General features: G+C 39.4%; 1 protein-coding gene across 1 annotated transcript in view; it reads right to left on the bottom strand.

Annotated features, from left to right (window-relative positions):
* prom1a (prominin 1a) overlaps window positions 1-21781 on the bottom strand; it is a 77888-nt gene that overhangs the window by 14571 nt on the left and 41536 nt on the right. The window contains exons 5-16 of the mRNA XM_070962004.1: window positions 11660-11780; window positions 10820-10883; window positions 10379-10468; window positions 9973-9996; window positions 7117-7346; window positions 6910-6984; window positions 6688-6751; window positions 6064-6223; window positions 5480-5632; window positions 4857-4980; window positions 3839-3942; window positions 2941-3025 (exon numbers count right to left, since the gene is read on the bottom strand). Coding sequence (XP_070818105.1) covers window positions 2941-3025; window positions 3839-3942; window positions 4857-4980; window positions 5480-5632; window positions 6064-6223; window positions 6688-6751; window positions 6910-6984; window positions 7117-7346; window positions 9973-9996; window positions 10379-10468; window positions 10820-10883; window positions 11660-11780 — 1294 coding nt within the window. The remainder of the gene's footprint in view (window positions 1-2940; window positions 3026-3838; window positions 3943-4856; window positions 4981-5479; window positions 5633-6063; window positions 6224-6687; window positions 6752-6909; window positions 6985-7116; window positions 7347-9972; window positions 9997-10378; window positions 10469-10819; window positions 10884-11659; window positions 11781-21781) is intronic.

Genomic DNA, 21781 nt, shown 5'->3' with positions numbered 1-21781 from the left:
TTATGTAAAGTACTTTGTATTGCCTTGTTGTTCAAAGGTGCTATACAAATAAACTTGTCTTAGTAGGAATGCAAAAGTCACATTTCTTTACCAACCAGTTATTAAACTGAACTATTCCTACAGGGCAGACATGAGCACTATGACTATAAAGAAGTTTGTAATATTTTTTAGGCTTTATTTTTTTCTCTTCTAAAAGCCATAACCAGAGAGGCATAGGCTGGCAAATATCATTTTCAAAAAGGATGTCATGAATAGTAATATGCAATTCCACCACCAAAAACGAAGACATATGCTTTTTGTGGCAACATAAAGAGAACACAACAAAAATGTTGGCAGTAAAGTTGTTTGTTCCTAAGACGACATGCTGACACTGTATGTCGATGGGTTGGATTTCACAGAAGAATAAAAAATGTCCAACATTGTTCTACTGAGGATACAAAGACTGTTTTTCAAACAACTTAAAAAGTCTTTCAGAGGATGAAATTAAATCCAGTTGAGTTTAACTATCATGACTCCAATGACAGTATTTCCAAGCATGAGACTTGATTTTACATATAGTTATTCAGTAGATATACACAAAATAACTGGATTACACTAAAAGATTTTCAGTCAAGAAAGACATAAAGACAATCAGAATCATACGTTGTATTACACAGTACAAATACATATGGAAATCTCACATAACTGCTTTTGATTAAAAATGTCCCTTCAGTTTTCCAAAATCATTACTAATATCAAGACGCCAAGAATGAGATTTAGCGCATATGTTTGTTAAGTGAATGTCATGTCTGCAAGGAATGTGATTAGACAAACCCTAACCAATGGCCTCCCTGCCGTCCCGATCAACCAATCAATTGAAACAGCAACTACGACGCATAGCTCGTGCATGAATGTTGCTTCAGGGATTCACTCGGCAGCAGACGTGAGTGAGTTGACGTTAAGCTAGTTCAGTTATTTCTCACTATAGTATGATATTAATCGTAAATTCAGATGTTATGTAGTATTTAAAAAGTTAACTTATTGTAACGTAAACACCATTTACCATACCTTTATGACTGGCTAGTTTAATTACCGTTATCTCCGAAAAAGCAGGGGCGTTGCTAGGCACCATAAAAAGGTAAGCTCTGATAGCTGAAAAACGTTAGCCCAACTTTAGCTGCAAGCTAACGCAGCTAACAAGCTAAGCTAACAAAATGCTAGCTAAGTACCGGCTAATGGTAGCCGTCGGCTATGTTAGTGTTGTACCGACAGCTAAAACTTTTGTGAGGGGGAAATGTCAGTAAGTAAAAGTGGATTTTGACGGTATCAGGAATTAGCCAACAATGGAGAAAACCTGAAAGTTTCTACAAAGTTAATTCTGAGCAGGTCTGGATTGAGTATTATTAACCTAATATGGCATTGTCTTTGCAGGTGATGTGTCTCATCTGATTTAGAGACAGCTCTGTTCCACTTCATGGATTAAGGTGGAATGAATGAATGGACACTGTCTAATAACTGCAACCCCTGAGCAGAAATACAACACCACCTGCCAAAGCAGCCCCAAACCCCTCAGCGTAGTATACTCATGGAGGACCTACCCTACAAAGAGTTTGATTTCTGAATTTCTTGTAAGTACTATAAGATGATGTACATGATATGTCTTTTCACAGTTTCTTATTATTGAACAGATAATGTAGTGACACACTAGAACAGGTCAGATTTCTGGTTTACAGCATACTAAAATCAAAAGGTTTCCCTCAAAGACCAAGATGCTATGTTGGACTGATTAATATTTTATGATAATGTTGGCAAAAATGACACTAGAGTTCCATCAAGCTGATGCACCATTTCTGAGTGCAAATTACCATCTTGAAGAGGAGTAATATATGAAATCACTGGTTAGTTGCAACCTATGAAATAGACCAATATCTTTATTTCACAGTGAACTGATAGTACCTGTATTTCACTGTGGGAATGAAATGCATGGTATTACACAGACTGAAAAGGAGGGGAATTTTAGGTGTGGAAAGAATCTTGGAAATATTCACAAACTGAAAAGATTCGGTCAGCAAAGATCCAACAAAACAGAGTTTGTGTGTTTAAAGAGAGCCTCATCATTTTGTTCTATTTGTTACTGTAGCCTGTACAAGTGATAAAATACCTGACCCATGGTCTCTTTTACTAAAATTTTAGGTAGGTTGTCATTGTGCAAGCATTAAATAAAAGACAAATTACCAATGCACAGATGCAGACACAGCATGGGACATAAAAGCCGTTGGCTACAATGAGCCAAGACAGTCTTGCCAACTGGCAGGAAAGTACTGAATGTGTTAGGCAGGCAGAAGTGTCTGGCCCAGGGTCAAAAAGAAATAGAAACTTACAGCAATGTAATGCCTCAGGCATACACTGAGGTAAGGGCTGAGGCATGTTACGGCTATTGGCTGTCAGCATACACTTTTTCAGCCAAGAATGGAGATTTCTGGACACTCTGTCACTGTTAGCTTACATGTCCAAGTTACATACCATATCAACTCTAATCATGGTGTCAGCATTAAATTATTGTGTATTAACTGCCCATAATAGTATTTTATAAAGACTACTACTGAGTAGAGTTACAGCATGAAATAAGCATACACAGCTTCCTTAGACTGCTTATTTTAATCACATAATGGCATTGAGAGGTCAGCAAAATGCCTTTAAGTATACTGTCTGTACATTTGGCTCTGACACATAAGTGACAACAGAACTTACAAAACTGATGGTAGTGCCACATCCTATCTTAACAACCATTCTTTTTTTATGCATATTAATGATTAACTGTGATTTGTTTTATTTTCCACAAAGTAGTTTTGTAGTAAAACTTGAATTTTGGTTATTTTGGTTCCACGATTGGTTAAAGGAATAAATCAGTACAAATACATTTGTTAGAATGCTGCTAATGGTTGTTTTGAGTTTACTGACCACTGTAGTGTTCAGGAAAGAGGAGATGTTGAAGACTTTGTCCAGACGCATGGCTGAGTAGATGCCCTTGTTCTCTTTGCAAGTGCTAAGAAAGACACACACACACAAACAGATACACACAAGTGTAACAGAGAAAAAGGAAGAGAGAGAAGAAATGTCGGCTTAAAAGTTTCACAGTGAAAATATTTGCTGCCACCAAGTGAAACTGACTGGAAGTACATGACACACTGACATGTACCTTGATAGAAAACAGTGTAATGTTCCTCAAAAGCCTGTGTGTCAAAGATAAATGTTCCATGATAACATTTAGGCAGCCACATGCCATATAGACTTACATAATGTACACAGTATTAGCACTGCTTGCTTTTCAATGGGCCAAGACTTGTTGAGGCAACATTGTTCTATTTGGAAATATAATGACTGCGTGTCTGCCATCCCAGTTACTGAAGATATGCAGCTTCTCACTGGAGGGAGATGATGAAAGCTGATGTAATCACTGAGAAAGAGGCTAAAGAGAAGCAGCATAGACAGCGTAGAAAAATGATGCTAATTAGCTACTCAAGGCTAATAGCAACTCTCTCTCTCATTTGCATCCTCATCAATGGAAATAAAATATTCAGTTGCACGATTGATGTCTGACCCAATGCCTGCACTGAAACAAAAATTTAAGCAAAGTGTGAAAAAATGCATCATCTAGCAATTCTTCAGCCTATAATTGAATAAATGGTTTGTTTTACTGCAAAATCCATTCGGTTTTGTAACCAAATGTAAACACAAAATGCAGTGAAGATACATGTGGAGTAGGCTGCAAGGAGAATAATCACCATCAAAGCATTGCTTCTGAAAGGTGGCAGACAAAACACTGTCACCTAAATACATAAAAATGAGTTTGCATTGCCTGTACAAGCTCTCTGCTGTCAGCTCCAGGTCAGAGTCGTTGTACATGTAGCCGGGGATGAAGTTCTTCCACTCTGGATTGACTAGATATGGGGTATCCACAACCTGGCAAATCAGAGAAAGAGGATATGTGATCACTCATTCTCATAGGAAGAAAATGGGATCAATCAGTAAATTAAATAAACCTGACTCCAATTCTGCAAAGCAGAATTTAATTTAGGGCCAGGGTAATTCGAGACCAACCCACAGACCCAGACTAAATTGCACCGTTGCTCCACGTTTTCCTGTGTTCTCATTTTTTATTTTTTTCTAAACAGGAAAAGAACTTGCAATTCATATCTTTCATGAAAGTATATCTGTTTAAGACTGAGCAGCTGGAAGAAGCATGCACGCTCACAAAATTATTCCATGACTAACACCGCTTTGTTCATGGAAGAGAGGCCATGTCACTCCCTCTCTAAGTTTTCCTGTACTGAGACAACAAGTTAGTTTGTGACAAACAGGGAGGCAATAGGATAAAATACTGTTAGAGTGTCAAGTTCATACGCGTAAATACAATTCTCTCAGTTTCGTTCTCTCATTTTTCAGATTACTGAAATCCCATAAATTAAGTAAAATAAGAGCATATTTCACTTGTTTGAACAGACAAACGTTTGTAACATTAATTGTCTAATTTTTGTGTTTGCTGAGGCAAAATGTTATTTTCTACATTATGGATGGCTTAACTGCTTCAGGATTCAGACTTAATACAAACAACAGCATGCCACCAACAGCTGGGAGCAACTGCTTTTCTCCCGAGCCCACCCAAGTGACACAGATTTTCATGCAGTAAATACTACAGAGATGCTCATTTATGAGTTTAGATACACTGTGAACAGTTCATACAGTTCAGGCACTCTGTATCGAATATTGAAAATATGTCCTATATGGCACTTAATTCAAATTACTTCTTGAGATATACTTGTAATTTTTAGGGGGACTTAACAGCTGTGTAATTTCTGGATGGACTTCTGACTTGCCTTGAAGATTTCTTTGGTGTGGAAAGGTTCACAAACAAGTTTCTCCATGTTTCCTCCAGCCAGGAAGATGGTGGTCACTACTCCCATCAGCACCCAGGAGAAGATGAAGCTAAATCCAACGCCACTGTGGAGAAGGACAGGCAGGCGGACAGGCCTTCAGGTACAGCCACAGAATCACACAATAAGATGTGCAGCTGTAGTAGTGGTTATTATTTTTAGGGGAAGAGGTTCTGCATGTTGTGCAATCAATGTCTGCATTAATTTGTTTGGATACATCACACATGCCTTGTTTGCATAGGCTTTCTTTAACAACAGCACCTCGATCATCTTTGCTCTTTAATGCTCCTTGTGTTATTATGATTATGAGCTCTGGTCGTCTTTACCTTTTTAGAAGCACTGTAGTATGCACCGGAAGTGATATAGTGAAGAAGCAGCAGTAGTGACAGCTGTGGAACTGTAGAAGTAGTAACTGTTCATGTGCGAACGAGCAGTGCTAAAAGTACTTGTAGTACAGTACTAAAGTGTAGCGTGCCATAGTCAGACTGACTTGGAAACCTTTCTTATGGCAACACCTTTTTCAGTTTTGAGACTGACAGAGTTTGTCATGTGGACAGTTGACTCACGCCATGAGCATCGTTCCTCCTGTATTGGAGATGCAGCCTCGTGTTGTTGGTGAGGCGTGCTTGTCGTATCCCAGGGTGCCACACAGCAGGCCCAGGTAGTTGAAAGCCAGGACCAGGACCACCATGCAGCAAAGAGCAATGCAGCCAATCCACCTGCAGGCAACAGGCAAAGCGAAACAGTTACAGCTTTTACTGAAGATGGTCTTAAAGTAACACAAATATGACAATACCTTCCTCCATCACAACTTAAATGTATATCAGCATTCATATGTAAAAGCCTGACCTGCTTACTCAGTATGAAACAGCACATATAAGCTAAATGGGGCTAAAAGAAAAATATAACACAAAGCTTTTAAAATAAGTGATATATCATCTTGGGTTTCCCTCCACTGCATTAATGAATTAATGTAGAAGTGCTATGAATATTTCATGAATGTAAAATATTTGTGCAAGATTATACAGCACACATTGCTTTTACAGTAACTTGGAAAAAGACTCAGGCTGAGCTGAACAGCATGAAGTATAAAGTATTCACACTTTTACAGTTTATTGTTTTTTTTATTTATGTTAGGGGGTCATTGTACCTGTAGAAGTCCATTTTGTCAATTTCCGGGTAGTGGTCCTCTATCTTGGCATGGGCATGGCTAATGAAGATAGTGAAGTTGGACAGGCAGCTCTGCACAGGGAACACCTTGGAAAAGCTGCTGATGTTCTTGCCAATTCCGTCGACCAAACTCCGCACGTCTGAGAGACAGATCATTCATTTATTTATTCATTCATTCATTCATTCATTAATCCATCAGTTTCAATAAATGGCCTGAGGAAAAATAGGCTGCCCGAGATGCACCAGCTAAAACATGAAATTCAATACTCAAAAATATGTTTGTGTTTCATGGTTTGTCCAGTTTCTGACTGGATAACATTAAATGATACCACACTGTGTGAATGAAAGATGGCCAACATTGTAAATCTTAAGTTGGATATCTATGTTTACAATGAAATATAGATTCAAACTCATCTCAAACTCAAACTCACAAGGCGGAAAAAGAAAAGAGACATATGGAGAAAGCAGGAAGAATACAAAATCCCAGTGACTCGTGCAATCCATCCGTGTAGGAGCACACAGCAGAATTTATTAGATGAACTGAGTGGAATTATTTGTGTTTGCTTTCAAAAAAAATGTTTCAGAAGTGTAAAATGTCACTTACTCTCCACAACACTTCTGGTCTGTTCGATCACCATATGTGGCGTGTCGTTCAAAGAGGAGTAGCCCTGCGAGAGGAAATGGACAGCGTGTTGGATCATGGCTGTGTTGATCATGGGGTGTTTTTTTTTGTGGCACATTAAATAACTCCTGGGGATGCATCGAAATTACAAACTGATGATACCAACAGTGTTAGAATATCCACAGCTTTGTGTTGCACGCTCACCCTCTGGACGATAACGCTGAGGTCCGTTCTCAATACATCGTTCACCTTTTCCAGCTGAGTGTTCACGTTAGGTAGCTAAAATATAAACAGAAAATGAAACGCTGATAAATGTACCCAGTGATCAGTATTCAACAATTCAAGAATATTTGCATTTGTCTCCATAGCATGTAATCTTCATATCAGAATGTGATGCGTTCAGTTCTGTACCCGTGTGAAGTTGGCGCTGATCTGCAGCTGCAGCAGTGACTGGCGGATGTTGCGGCACAGCTGGGCAGAGGTGGCGTCTGACTCCTCGTCATGACAGCCCGGGTCATTGAGGGTGCGGTTGATACTGGTCCGGACCAGGCTCAGGTTGAAGTTGAGTTTTCCTGTTCCTACCTGGAGGACCTCCAGACCCACACTAACGTTCTCCAGGGCCTCCTTGGTTTCTCGCATGGCTGAATTGAAGGAGACCACAGATGAGATTGAAAGTAGATTGGGTTGCCATAATGAAGGGAAAACCAGTATGTGAAAGAAGAATGCCCATCAGAGCAAAGAACCCTCAGTACATAATTTTCCTCCAAAAAAGAGAAAAGTAGAACAATGGTGTGAGGCAATTCCCATTGTTTCCACTACAAACTTTGACTGTTATTTTAAAATTTAAAAAGTCAAGCTGATTGATGCAGCTGGAACATATTATTTACTCAACTACATTGGCAATTTTTCTCATGAGCTTACTTATATATTTGAGGTAAAATTAAAAATTGAATGACTTGTCAGGAAACTTTTTTCCATGAGCCCCAGATGGCAGAGCTCAGCTGCAAAATGACACATAAAGAATTGGGAATATTTTATTAAAATCTTTTTAGTTGTGTCCTGGGAAATTTTGTGGAATTGTATAAATGCGCACTTATTCAGACCAGTAAAATACATTTTATTCAGCCATGAAGGGAACATTTCTGGGGCATATAAAACTTAAAGTGACTTTTGTTTTACCAGTCACAAAGATTTAGTAGCTAGCATAGTAGTATGTAGTATGTAGGAGTATGTCATGTATTGAACCTTTTACTCATGTTACACAAAATCACAGACTCATACAGGACACAAAGGATTTACTTATTGTGAGGACTAGGCCTGAGCCGAGTATTATGGATCCAAGACTGTTTGGATTTGTGGTGTCTGTGGTGTGTTCACATGCTGGTGTAAATCAGTAGACTTGACTGCCAAACAGAATTGCTGTCTGCAAAAAATAACCAAAAAGGAACACTATGAATTTGTTAGATTCTATTAAAAATGTTGCTGTTAATAAATTAACTCTCTCCCCACCAATTGAATGCATCACAAGACAACAGCCAGTGTTAGTTAACAATTACAGAGCAGCCTGCGGCAGACTTTTAAAATTTAACAGGATAAAGAATGCAAAAACACTGGCAGCCTTGAACATTGGCATAAAAGATGCAAACCTGTGGGGAGTGAAAATGCAGATGGATGCTATGTGCTAAATGCATAAATACCATATTCACTTCTGCTTGCGCATTAGTGATTTTTCTTCCACGTATGACTCTTGATCCTTAGCTTTCAGACAGTTTTTATATCTGATCATACCAGAGACTAAGACCCTCTGACTGCTCGGCTCAGCCCCAGCACGCACACAACAGTGCACAGACAATGAGAACACAAACTGTAGTCACAGTCACTGGTGATCAGGTATTTTACACCTGAACTGTTGGCATGCTTGTTGACTGCTATTTCACCTTTGTTTCTGTTGTGCTACAAGCCTGTATATTCCATGTAGTCAAACATCCATATACAGCTGCTTGTTGTAATACATAAAATAATACTTCCATAGCTAATTTGCATGAGATTGCTCTGAAATTTCTGGGTAAAGAGTTAAAATAAAGTAACAGGACAGGTCACACAAACACATCACTTTTGTATGCTCACTTCACGCTGTGAGAACACAACAGGGGTAAAAAGGGAGACGTCTAGGTGCAGGTTGATGCTATGTTGGGTTTTTGGCTAAATCTGATGATGCTATTAACCCAAAACTGCACTAGGCAAGAATTTTTATGGAAAGGGAATATTATCTGTTTGTATGTGTAAAAGTTCACAGATTTGTTCTGTGTGCCCATAAAAACAATTTATCTGGTGAGAGCACTAGCAGAAATCATCTGGGCATGCTGCTGATGAATCAACGAGTCTCTTTAAATATTTTGTCGTGCTTAATTTAAATCACTTTACATAAATTGAAATTCAAGACACAAAATTCTCTGCCATGTGTAGTCACCAGACTCATGCCTAGTCCACACGTACGTGGTGTTTGTCAAAACGAAGCTTTTTCGGTGTTTCGGCCTTTTGTCCACAGACAAATGCAGTTTTAGCTCACTGACAATAGAGCTTTTGGAAAACTCCTTCCAGGGTGAAGATATTCAGAAACTGTAAGTTTTGGCTTGTGACGAGGGATTGTGTTCTGTTTTTTCCTTTGTTTGCAATGGCTGTGCAATGGCTGACGTGGCCAGATAGCGCTGTTGCTAACCTTGCTGATGGGACTTTTTACATGTTTCCACATACTGTATGGAGGTCCCTGCTACATAATCCAACAGCAGAGACCCCGCCTCCAACGTTGCGAAGTGGATCTCTAAATGCAGGTAGCCCACTTTAAATAGATTTTAATCAGGCCTCTGATTGGCCAACATGTCTTTAGAGTTAGTATTATTTTGCTGCCTGTTGCTTTGGCATGCTCTTGACAGCTCTTCAGTTGTGTTTTTGTCTTTTCATATGGACAGAGATGTTTTTTTTAGCTGGTTGCGTGGATGGGATTTTTTTTTTAAATGAAGGAGGAAAAACCCTGTTTTAAGAAATATCCATGTATGTGTGGACTAGGGCTCAGACATTGCGTAGTGCAGTTTCAATCTATGAATCTTTGTTGCTGTTCATTAAGATGTATCTCAGGGCTCAGCTCGGTCTAATTGCTAAAGGAAGATCACAAGGAAACAAATCACAGGAGCAACACTGGTGTCAAAGTTCACAAGGTCAGGGGACAAAGGATTGTAGGTCATTGTCCAGTTACTGAGTTACTGTTACCTTTGATGGCTCTCTCGATTTTCACTTCATAAAAAAGCATAAAATATAAAGATTTTAAAAAAATTATTACAAGTTACAGCTTTTATATAACTCACTGATCTTCAAAAAGAAATACTGAAACTAGATTCCCAAAACTGTTACTGTTCACAGGAAAATATGTCAACCATAAGAAGTGATTTAACCTTTATTAGAGTTTTAAAATCAAAATACAGCATACTTTTAGTGGGGAAAAATCTGATAATGGAATTATTGTGGGTTTATGAGGTTGTTTTTAAGTGCAGTTATTTTATTCCTCTCATAACCTACAATATTTGCAAGTAAGGCAGGATTCTATGTCAATGCTTGCAGCCTACAATAACATGATCATATTGTGACAAAAGAGGAAATGAAAAATATGCAGATGTACCTCCAGCCATATTGAGCACTCTGTCCAAGGCAGGATGTACCTCCTTATCCAGCTGATCATGTATCCTTCCACCCAATAATGGACCTATATCTGTACAGAACACAGCATCAGATAAACAATACAAAACAGTAACATAGTCCAAGTCCCTTTATTATATTTGCTGCTATTACTGCTTTTGCAGGTCTTAACTTTCAGGAAAGAGCTGCCTTCAGTACTATTTCAAGATAAAAGTAGGATGAATACTCAAGGGATCTTCTCTAACAGTCACCACTGTAGCTATCTAGACCTAGTTGTGTCACAAGTCTGTTGCGAAAACAAGTCAAAGAAAGTAGACACAGTAAATTCAGATAATAAGCGTGATACACAACCAAGAGCAAGAACTCAGTGAATCGTTTCTGTCCACTTAATTCACTATCAGAGGCACAGAGGAGGTCTACTTACTATCTAGGTCATAGATGACTTTGTTCTTGGCTGTGGCGTACTGGGATATTAGGTAATCAATTTGCTGCAAACAGGAAACACAACAGAGCAGAGCAGAGTCTTACAAATGGAAGCAGAGGAAAGTGATTTTATTAGTCTCATCATAGACTCCGACAAGAACTCCGAGGTACAGCACATATTTCAGTTTCATGCTGTTTGTCAAAATGCAGTGGAGAAAATGAAAAACACAGAACTGGTCTTCGTAAACATGTAACGCTTAACGAATGGTTTGTTGGATCTCTATAGTAAAGTGAGAGAAGCCTCCTGAGCTCCTGAAGAATGATCTGAAAAGCAGATTTGTTACTGTCACATGCACAAAAAGTATTAAAATTAATCTGTTTTTGCACCTTGAATGGATTACATAAATGAGGAATGGCTGGAAACAGTGGCAGTCACAGAAAAAGCACACACAATGGTTTATACATTTGGCATTAACTGTAATACCTGAGATACCAAGAACTTTTCTCATTCCAGTGAACTGGAAATTTTGGCTTTTCATTCAACCAAAGTCAAACACTTTTTTGTGCTTCACCCACATCGTTTCACTTGCTAAGACTTCCTGTAACTAGTAGCTGTCCTTTCTCACATTCAGCAAATCAACTCCTGTCCAATTGATGGTATTGTAATGTAATTTGTGGGATTGTTACACAATGTACAGTAATGATCATGTTTATACTGAAAGCATGATGTGGATTTCTCTGTTTCTGCATTCATAACATAAAATAATATTGTGATGGAGCCATAGGACACAAAGCAGAGTGATAACGCTCCACTGCATGTTCTACAGAATAAGTGTCTCACCATTGGCGTGTCATTAGCAAAGGTGTGCAGGTCTCTCATGTTGCTGTTGACCAATCGCCGTATGTTCTTCACCTGGGAGCTCAGGTTCTGATTGGCAGCGTATGCACACAACACCCCGATCCTAAACAAATGGCAGACACAAACACTGTGACCTCTCTGTCTCCACGTGCCACTGAGTGACCCTGCTGCTCCCACATCAGTCAACAGTTTGGCTCAGGGGTGTGTTCAACAGAAGAGGGTGATGACAGGCCATCAACAGTAGGGGTCAGTGTGTACCACCACATTTACTTGGACATTTGAGTGCACCTGTAGAATGAGCTTTATTTCTGTGACAGCCAGCTTTACACACAACTGATCTTGTTTTGATGTGTGATTATCAAACCAAAAATATTATCCTCTGGCCCTTTCAAAGTGAATTTAAAATGTTGATGGCATAAAAATTGACATTTCATTTACATGAAGCGTATTTCTTATAGAGTGGAATGCAGCACAATGAAAGCCAATGGGTGGTTGGTTGTAGACTGTATTTTCTGCGTTGTTAAGATAATAAGATATGAATTTCAGGAGGGGATCTTATTTTCCAAGTAATTTGGAGATCAACTCACTGCAGGAAACGCAGGTGTGTCTACATTAAGCTCTGAGGCCTTATCTGTATAATCTGAGGTCCCTCGGTTGTAAACATATTCAAATTAAATGTGAAAACACAGAATAGCATGAAGCACACCATTAAAGTGAGCTTCTTGCATACTTCAAACAGACCTGAGTAGCTTGGTACAAGGCTTAATTAGCTCGAGCAACATCAAGGGAAAGACAGCCCATAATATTAAGCTGTTTCCATGACTCACTCTCATCCCAGCTGAATTTACAGTTCAGCACTTCACAGTAGTACTATGCGTCTTAAGTGTGTGCATGTATGCTTTTATTGCTGCATGGATGTGAGCGAGTGAGCACGGTTGGTGTTCATGGGGTGATTAACTTCAGAACAGATGGCAACTTCTGTAGAACGGATTGTGAAACATCAAAACTCAGGCAGTACAGTTGTATAACATAGTGAATACATTTCAAAGAAACACCTCAGTGGAATAAGCAGCTTTATGAATGATGTAAGATGACTCGCAGAGAGAAGTAACAAAAGGACTGACTCAGAGGCTACTGTGAAGGTTTAGATCAATGGAGATGAATCAGGGCACTGTGACTCACTGTACAAGAAGGGAGAGGTTTCTCTGTGTAGGTTTGTGTGTCTGCGTAGGTATGCACGGCAGCCTGTGTATGTATGTTACTGCTACTGAGGTTATGCCCTATTCATCGACTTGTTAATGTATGAAGAAGACGGTGTGTGTTTCATCTTTACAGTTGTGATCAGCAGCGCTGCTGTAGAAGTCTCCCTTTGTGGATATAATCCCATTAATCCAGTCTCTCGTAACCTGCATTGTGCTTTTGAAATTTTGTCACATTGTTCAGTGTCTTTATACAATGAATGCGCAACATATTAAACACAACGTTCATGAAGTACTCTGATAAAGCGGAATCAGATAAGAGTCTCTATTTCATGTGTAGCTGTGTAAATATACAGTAGATCTGAGTAGGGCTAATAATTATTCTGCCAATTATTGTTTCAATTAATACAATAGTGAAAAATGTTCCTCTTAAGCACTGAGATTCCAAGGTGACATTCGCATTGTGTCTTTTATTTCAGCAGTGTTGTTCAGCAGTCCAAGGTATTTATTTTGCAATTATGCAAAACAGCGAAAATCCTCATTTGAGAATCTCAAACCATTTAGTGTTTGGCATTTATGCTTGATGAATGACTTCAACAATTGTATTGCATACTAAACTGAAATGTCTCTCAACACATTTCAGTTAATTCCGCTACTGCGTGAAAATCAATGTGTGACGGCTAAAAACTCGCTTGAGATAGCTCATCAATCTCAGCAAATCAATCTCACTGAACAATTAGCCACCATTAGTTTTTTCAGTGTTGCTTGTCCTCACTTGATAAAGCATTTGCCATTTTGACCATCTTTATAACTTGTTATTTGTGGTGTTCAAAGTCAGTCAAGGACAGCTGCAGACGAGCATCATGTTAGTATGCTGTCAAAATGTAAAACAGGAGTCTTTGAATGGACAAACAAGAACCTTTAAAACAGTTCTTGTTGAAAAATGGTTGGCACATAACTACTTATTTGTAGTTTGGAGCTAACAGGCGTAAACATGCATAACCGGTGGTAAAACCCTCAAAGAACAAATAGGGTCATGTGTCATCCTTGGAAGACAAACTTTTCACTTGTGTAGCATCGAGCTGAGCCTTGTCTGGAGGAATTGTGATGATGTTTGCCATAAATAGTGAGTGGGCCGGCAGAGTAAATGCTGTCATCGTACAAGTGGAGACTTAATGAGAAACTAGGCCAAACAACTAGGCTGGGACACAGTGAAGTGGAGCCATCCGGAACCAGGAGAGGATTCAAAATGGCCACTTCTATAACAAAAGCCTTTTGTCAAACACGTCTCTCTCTCTCTCTCTCTCTCTCTCTCTCTCTCTCTCTCTCTCTCTCTCTCTCTCTCTCTCTCTCTCTCTCTCTCTCTCTCACACACTCACACACACACACACACACACACACACACATGCACAGACATAAGTAAACAAGTACACAAGTCCACACATACTGGCCCTTTCTCCTTTACATACACAAATTCACAAACACACCCCCACCGTCCCTCTCTCTGTCTCTGAGTGTCTGTCTTTATCACCAAAGTCTATACATTCCTCTTTTCTGTTTCTCAAGCCCCCTCTCATTTGTCTTTCAGCTCCGACTCATCTGTTTTCATCTACAGTATGTCTCTTTCACTGCACCTCTATTTCTCACTCTCTCTTGCTCATACTTTTTATTGTTTCCCTCTCTCACTGTTCTACCTCACAGGCTCATGCTTTATTCTCATTTTCCTATAGCACCCACTTTCTTCTTTTCTCTCTTCCCATCTCCTCTTTTGCCCTCAGCTCCCTCTTTCTTTTCTCCCTCTCTCCCGATAGCCACCTCACTCTCTCTCTCTTTGTCTCTCGCTCACTCCCTCTCCCTGTCGGTGTCCAGCAAGGTCACTGGAATCCGCAGCCAAACAAAGACTCTTTGAGAAGAATGCCAAGCGCTTTCCAACGAGCTGTGTAGTACATGACTTTCCACCTTCAGCAGAATCAAGTCTGGTTTGGTATGAGCTTGGCAGTCTCGTTCATTTAGCAGTTTGGAATTGTTATTTGAGAAGTGATGAAATGAAATCAGGAGATAAAATAGAACGAAGAGGCAAAAATGCATTTTTGTGTACTATGAATACCAGAAGATCAAATGAATAACAAACTTTTGATGACAAGCAAGACACATCAGAGCTGAATAACAGATTTTGTTGAGTGAATTTAAGTGAGAAAACCCGTTTTGTCATGGATGCTTATAATGTCTGAATCAAAGCAACAGGAAACATGTCAGCCTCTGTCAGTAAGGATGCAGCCCCCCTCTAGTGTCACCTTCGTTTCCCCTTAAATTTAATGCTGCCTTTTTTATCACAAAAATATTCCAGTCCATTCCGGTGAATAGCTTTTTATTAGCAATGCCATAAAACTCACTTGTGCAAAAAAACGTTAATTTCGCATGACAGCAGTGAGGAGAAGATTTAAGTAAGGAGGGTGTGAAGTTCAGTCCTAAAATGTATAAAATATAAAAGTTGATTTTACATATTTTAAGCCACCAATTTACACGTACTGACAAACTACAGAGTTTCTTTCCCAAATGTCACCTCCTTTTAATACTGCAACTCCTGTTAAATCCAAACTTTTGTCTACAAATACTTTTTATTTACTTAACCATCCTTGTGTACGAACTATTGGATAGTGATTTTTGCTCTTTAAATCGGCCATTGGCCTTTAAAATGCCATTTATCAATTCACTGTGTGAAAATGAGTGCTGTTGTGCTGCATCATCACATTTCCCTTTTGTCAGCAACTCCTGAAGTGACCTGCTAGCTCAAACTGTGGCTAATGACTGCATGACCGTATGGCTGCTTGTTGATAGTGTGTCTCTTATTGACCACAGGGGACAATCCAAACACAGTGGGGGGAAGATTTACCTCTAGCAACTTTGTAAAGGGGCTGTAATTCCCATTTGAGCGAAAGCCAAATGACACATGAAACTCTTCCTCAGGGTGGAAACCCCGCAACAGCAGATGAAGAAGAGCATGGAAATAGTGCAGTGCCCCAGTATCTAGGCCACTACTGGGGGCTGGGTGGTGAGTGTTACATGGTCTGGTGGCTCCATAGCTTTTACAAACTCCAACAATGGCCTGCATTCAGTGTGATTATAGTTGTGAGGCTGGGACAGTCGCCTTCCAGCCCCTCCCTGCTTTGACACTGCTGGAACTGGACTTCTGTTATCTTATTTCTCAATACAAAATTGAAAATTGTAGGCATTGTGGTAAATCTTAAGCAACTAATATTACTAACAAAATGGTGCTATGCATGAAGTGTTCTTTATTTCATTGCAGTGTTATTTTGAGACCTAGAGTTTTGACAATGGAATTAAACAAGGTGTGAAGTGTACAAGGCAACAATCTATGTGCATTAATAAACAATTAATTATTGACCAGGGCCTTATTAAAAACATTAGATTCACATCTTTGAACATGGAACTTGTGTGGTATTTTTAGTCTTTTCCATGCCAGCCTGACCTCAGTGACCTGTATTCAAAAGCTCGAGAGAACAGACACATTACTACATAGGAGCTTGTTTTGTGTGTTTGTGGGACAATAGTCGGCTCACAAATTACACACATTGTTTAATGTAAAGAGATCACAGCAGTGGTTAGTAGCCAATATTTTAACCCATTTTAGTCACTGTTTAATTTCATAAAGCCAATATTTTATGCATTTTTAACAGTCTTTCATTCAATGATGGTCCCGTCAACTGCTAAACTTAGTTGATCCCCTTTTTATTTCAGTTAAATCTCTGGTTAGCTTGTTTTTATTCTACTTATTCTCTCAACTAGCCATTGTTATATCCATTTTGTCAGCTGTTTTATTTGTCTTATTGGAGCTTGCCAGGTCACAGTCTGAACCTGGCTTCCCATTGCAGTATTCTGTCTTATAAAGACATTAGCCATTGAATGCTTGAGCTTTCTGACTGCAGGGCCTTTGCTCTTTGCTCTAGGTGTGACAGCCCTTTAAAGAAAGTGCTTTTTTTTTCAGTTTTCATTTCCCCCATAAGGACATTGTGCAAGTTGCTGTCTGTTTCATCTAAGGACTGGCTGCAGTAGTTTGATGGGAGACAACGGTCCATTAATTCCACAGTAAACAGTCCAGGAATGATATGAATACTAAACTCTAAGCCAAACAGCCTGTAGGTCTCAGAGTTGTGCAGCCACAGAAGGTCACTGAAATACAGTAGCATTTTAAAAACTCGAGGGTGGCCAAAAGACAAAAAATGTCCTCTTAAAGTACATGCAACTTTCACCCAGGCAGAAGAGGCAGCGTAATAATTGATTTCACAGCTGGGAGCATTGTCAGACATTACACTGGTTACACTGATTTTGGTAAAATATGACCCTTTTATGGTCGTAAGTGACAGAAAGTAAATAGATTTTGAAGCAGTGCCTCAACTGGAAAATCAATGCCTGCAATTCCTACAAATGGTTGTGGTTAAAGTCAGTCTGAGCAAAGTAGCAACCTCCAGGGATGAAAAATGAAGCTGACACTGAGTGCCAAAAACTGCAGTTCTTTGAATGACCACTGGAGGCTGGCTCCAAAAACTAGACTTCCATGGTAAATGCCCAAATTTACAGCAGAAATAAACATGTTTACAGCCTAGTACAAAGAACGGTTTTGGTCTCTATGGTTTATTTCCTTGTTCATGACAGCTGTATGGGGAGAGCATATTTATATAACTCACTCATTTAAGTTATATTAAGATGTAAAGTTATGCGCAATTCTGGGCATGGCTGCTTTGAGTGACAGCCAGCCACCAGGTTTCATTAACCAGGCTTCATTTAGCCCGGTTGGAGTCAGGCACTGCCAAGATGGTAATGGCCAGATGAGCAACTGTCACAGAGCTTCACAGTGGCTCTTCAGAAACCTGTGAGTAATATCACAGAAACCACATCCATGTTTTAAGCGGTCTGTGGTTTGAGCCCCTGAATAAGGACTTGCCTCCTATATATATTATCAGTGCATCTCAGTTTCTAAAACTAAAATATAAATTAGAGGATTTAGAGATCATCATTCAACTGCAATCTTCAGGCTCAAACAGGTGGAACACTAAGCATCTGCTCTGCTGCTGTGTTTCTAAAATAATCAGTGAATTCTACAGTAGCTCCTCCTCAGCTCTTCTGTAATTTGTGAAACAGCGAGGCAGACAGCTTTTTTCCATGAGGATATCAAAAACAGAAGGTGATTGTGTAACATTAGTTCTGCTCAGGAAACCATCTCTGGATAGATTGAGGTTATAAAAATAATTAACCTTTAAAGCAAATATTAATGGTGTGATTTAAGAATAAATGTCAGCTGTCCAAAAGAAAACAACTTTTGTCAAAGAACAACTGAAGAATTTCCAAGAGCAGGTAATTTACTCGGTAAACAATACCTTCATAACAAGTTTTTGCTCTCTATTAAGCCATGGCTAATCAAACTTGCTTTGAATTGATTCTGCCATGATTTGCATTTCATTATTTAACAACAAGGACTAGTTTAAAACTTTCTTTAGCACATGTACTCATAGTTTTTTTTTCCTAGGGAACCTTGAGTTCTGTAAAGTTAGAAACTTGCTGAATCACAGTGATTGGTTTTAATGGTGTTGTCCTTTGCGATTAAGTGGGCTCAGCATGGAACAAACACTACCCAGGGCCAGATGCACAAAACTCTGTGTAGATTCACGACTGAAACTCTGTGTATAAAGACAAAGATATGCATGGGCATGCTCTTTGGTGCATTTATAAAGCTGTGCGAATGCCTGATTCAGTTTCATAAATTGTTGTCATTGTGGAAGTGGGCACTTGCAAACAAGCCTAATTTCCACTCCCACAGTTAACCGAACATGGATGTAGAAAGCCCCTAGGATCTATCTATCTATCTATCTATCTATCTATCTATCTATCTATCTATCTATCTATCTATCTATCTATCTATCTATCTATCTATCTATCTATCTATCTATCTATCTATCTATCTATCTATCTATCTATCTATCTATCTATCTATCTGTCCCATCCATTTTCATAACCACCCTCTCACCAACTGTCTCTCTTGGCAGTCGCCTCTCTCAAAGTCACAACTGAAGCGTGATGTGTACTTATCCTTCAAGTAATATATATTTGAATTAAGTGCTACATTAATATGCCTTCTTGTATTTTCATTTATATAATACATGGATGTCCACAGTGTTTTACTTTCAACCAGGTGCCTGATTCTGACCACCTAGCTGTGGTCACTTAATGTAGGAACTATTTAACCCAATCCTTGTTGCTCTGAAGGTGATTTTAGGATTCACTGTGTGTACTAAATGTAAGGGGCATGTAGACAGTGGCAAAGGTGGTGGGATTGCCCAGGCCGGGTGCTGGAACACTTCCCATATTTTCAAATCCCAGTGTTGACAAGTCTGTAAACATCTGTTTGCATATCGGTGCTTCGATGTGTTGCTTTGGAGGGGTTCTCCAACAGCAGCAGAACAGCTGTCAATATGCTTGACTGTGGTTATTTAAAGTGCCTGTATCACTAATTCATCCCATGTACCTGTAAACCATCATTGCAGTGATATCTCAATTGGTTAGTGATTAAACTAAAATCAGTGAATCAGTGAAATTGGCAAACCCGACTATTTGGCCTATGTCTCAGCATTTCGGTTCTCAGTTCTTCATTTCAGTGCAAATATCAGATTATGTATGGGGGGAATTATGTATGCATGGTTTTTGTGCATACACATTGTTTATAAATGGCTCAATGTCTGGGAATTATTTCTCACTGGGTCTACAGCATCTTTGCAGAGGATGATTGCAATCAATGTGATCCAAGGAGATTTGCACTCAGTGTTTTGGATAAAGAAGTTTGTAAAACTGCTGATATTGCAGAGGAGAACTTCCTTGCTGCTGAGAAACAGAAGATTGATTGTGTGGACATGAACAAGAAGCATCCACTATAGAAAAGGTAACTCCCAAAGGTAATTCCTAAAGTGAACAGAACCACTAGTACAGAGGCCAGAGCAGCTCTGTAAGTGAGTCACTGACAGTCAGGCTTAGAAAACCACAAGGCTGTTTTTCAGTGGTTGATTACTGGTCAAAGTATCAGGTAGAGGAGAAAACCTTACCGGCTAAAGCCAAAATGTTCAAGCTCTTGCCTTGGCATTTACTGTATTTCTTACCCTATTGACCACAAAATTAGATTCAAAGACATTGAGACAAAGAAATGAAAGATGACTCTATCTGCATTTGAAATGCTGCTATTTCTGGATTATAAATCCCCCTAGCTGGTCCTCCCCGAGATAGACGGCAACTCTTAGCTGTAAATGACAATATGGAGCCCTGCAGCTTTGCCTTCTCTCTCCGGTGCAACAATGTGCCGTATCATCATGACTGTAACACAAATGTCTTCACTGAATTCAAAAGAAAGCCCGACGAAGCTGTGAACATCAATTTGTTTCACTCTGTAGAATTCCACTCAGACTGCTTGTGTGTTGATTTGTAGTGTGCACACTACAGTGCAAGAACCCGCAGACCACAAAAGACCCCAGGATGAGGATAAAATGTAATTAGTACAAAATAAAGTGGATTTCAGCGATAAACCAGAAATGAGGAAGAATTAGAATGATTAGTAAGAGCGAGGTCTCTCCAGGTGATGTGATAAATTATGGGATGCACAGCAGATTCTGACAACAGCCTCTCCAGTTAATTATCTCGGCAGTGGTTCATGTAAAGCAGCCATTGTGTGCTGGGCGGCTATCATGCATGTACTTGGGCATTATGATATGTGGACTGACACAGAAACTGAATGGAGATGTGCTCAGTTAAGTTATTCAGTGGAAACGTCAACGTAGAACTGAGGACAACAAACAATAACAATAAAACTATATCAATCCCAACAGTAGATATTAAGGCTCATGTCAGAGTGAGAAAGAAGGGAGTGAAATGTTCAGGCTAGTTATGAAAATATAAAGAAGCACAACACCTGATGCTTCATTTGTGTAGCACCTACTGCATCTCTTGTACTTTGCTGTGCTCGTGTACTCTGTGAAGTGTTGCACTGCCTACGCTTGCTGTGTCAGATGTACTGTCATGTATCATTGGCCATGTACAAGACAAAACTCTTTATGTTAACACAATGCAACACTTTCCAAGCTAATGATTACTCCCTGGCAGATACTGAACTTTGCGATAAAGAGGAGTATGGAACTTTGGCTTGAGACCATACTTATGGAAATAAAAGTTCTCAACTCCAATAAATTAAGGACGAGATGAGTAAAACCAAAATAAAACTGGATGGAGCCAAAGAATGCAGAAGGAGCACAGAGAGGCAGCCACTATCAGCCTGATCTCCTCAATATTAATTATTCAGCAACTCAGAGAACAGAGTTTTTGAAAGGGTTTCAAAGCTAAGCTCTGCACAGAGAACTAGTCTCCTGACGATAAAGTCATTCTGACTCATTTACACCTACACAATGTAACTTCTGGAATCGCAAGTAATGAATGTAAATACTGTACATAAATTCTCTTCCAGGTGTTATTAACCGCTAAACTTAATGAAATTGTCGACAACACATGTTCAGGTAATTGGCTTCTGCTTTTCTGCTGCTGCTGCTGCCCATTTTCCCCACACATACTTTGAGCAAAGTTTTCCAAAGCTCTGGAAATGACGTGCGGGTTACAGGAGGCAGAGGATGTGTGAGGGTGTGTTTGGTTGTGTGTCTCAAAGTAACTAATTGTGGCCTTGTTTTTGTGACTGTGTTCATATCTTTGTGTCAGCAGTAAGGTGAGGTGATTCACTACAGTTACTGCTTAGCTGCAACAAAAAACATAGTTCAGTGAAGTATTAAATATCATTCAGGGATTATTTTAAGTTATTAAGGGCTACTTGAACTGAGTGCTACAGAAGGTCAGAAAATGT

Source organism: Chaetodon trifascialis, chromosome 5 (genome assembly GCF_039877785.1).
Source record: "Chaetodon trifascialis isolate fChaTrf1 chromosome 5, fChaTrf1.hap1, whole genome shotgun sequence".
NCBI classification, from domain to species: Eukaryota; Metazoa; Chordata; class Actinopteri; order Chaetodontiformes; family Chaetodontidae; genus Chaetodon; species Chaetodon trifascialis.
The sequence above is the reverse complement of the archived record's forward strand: the minus strand, read 5'-3'. Positions and strand labels throughout refer to the sequence as shown.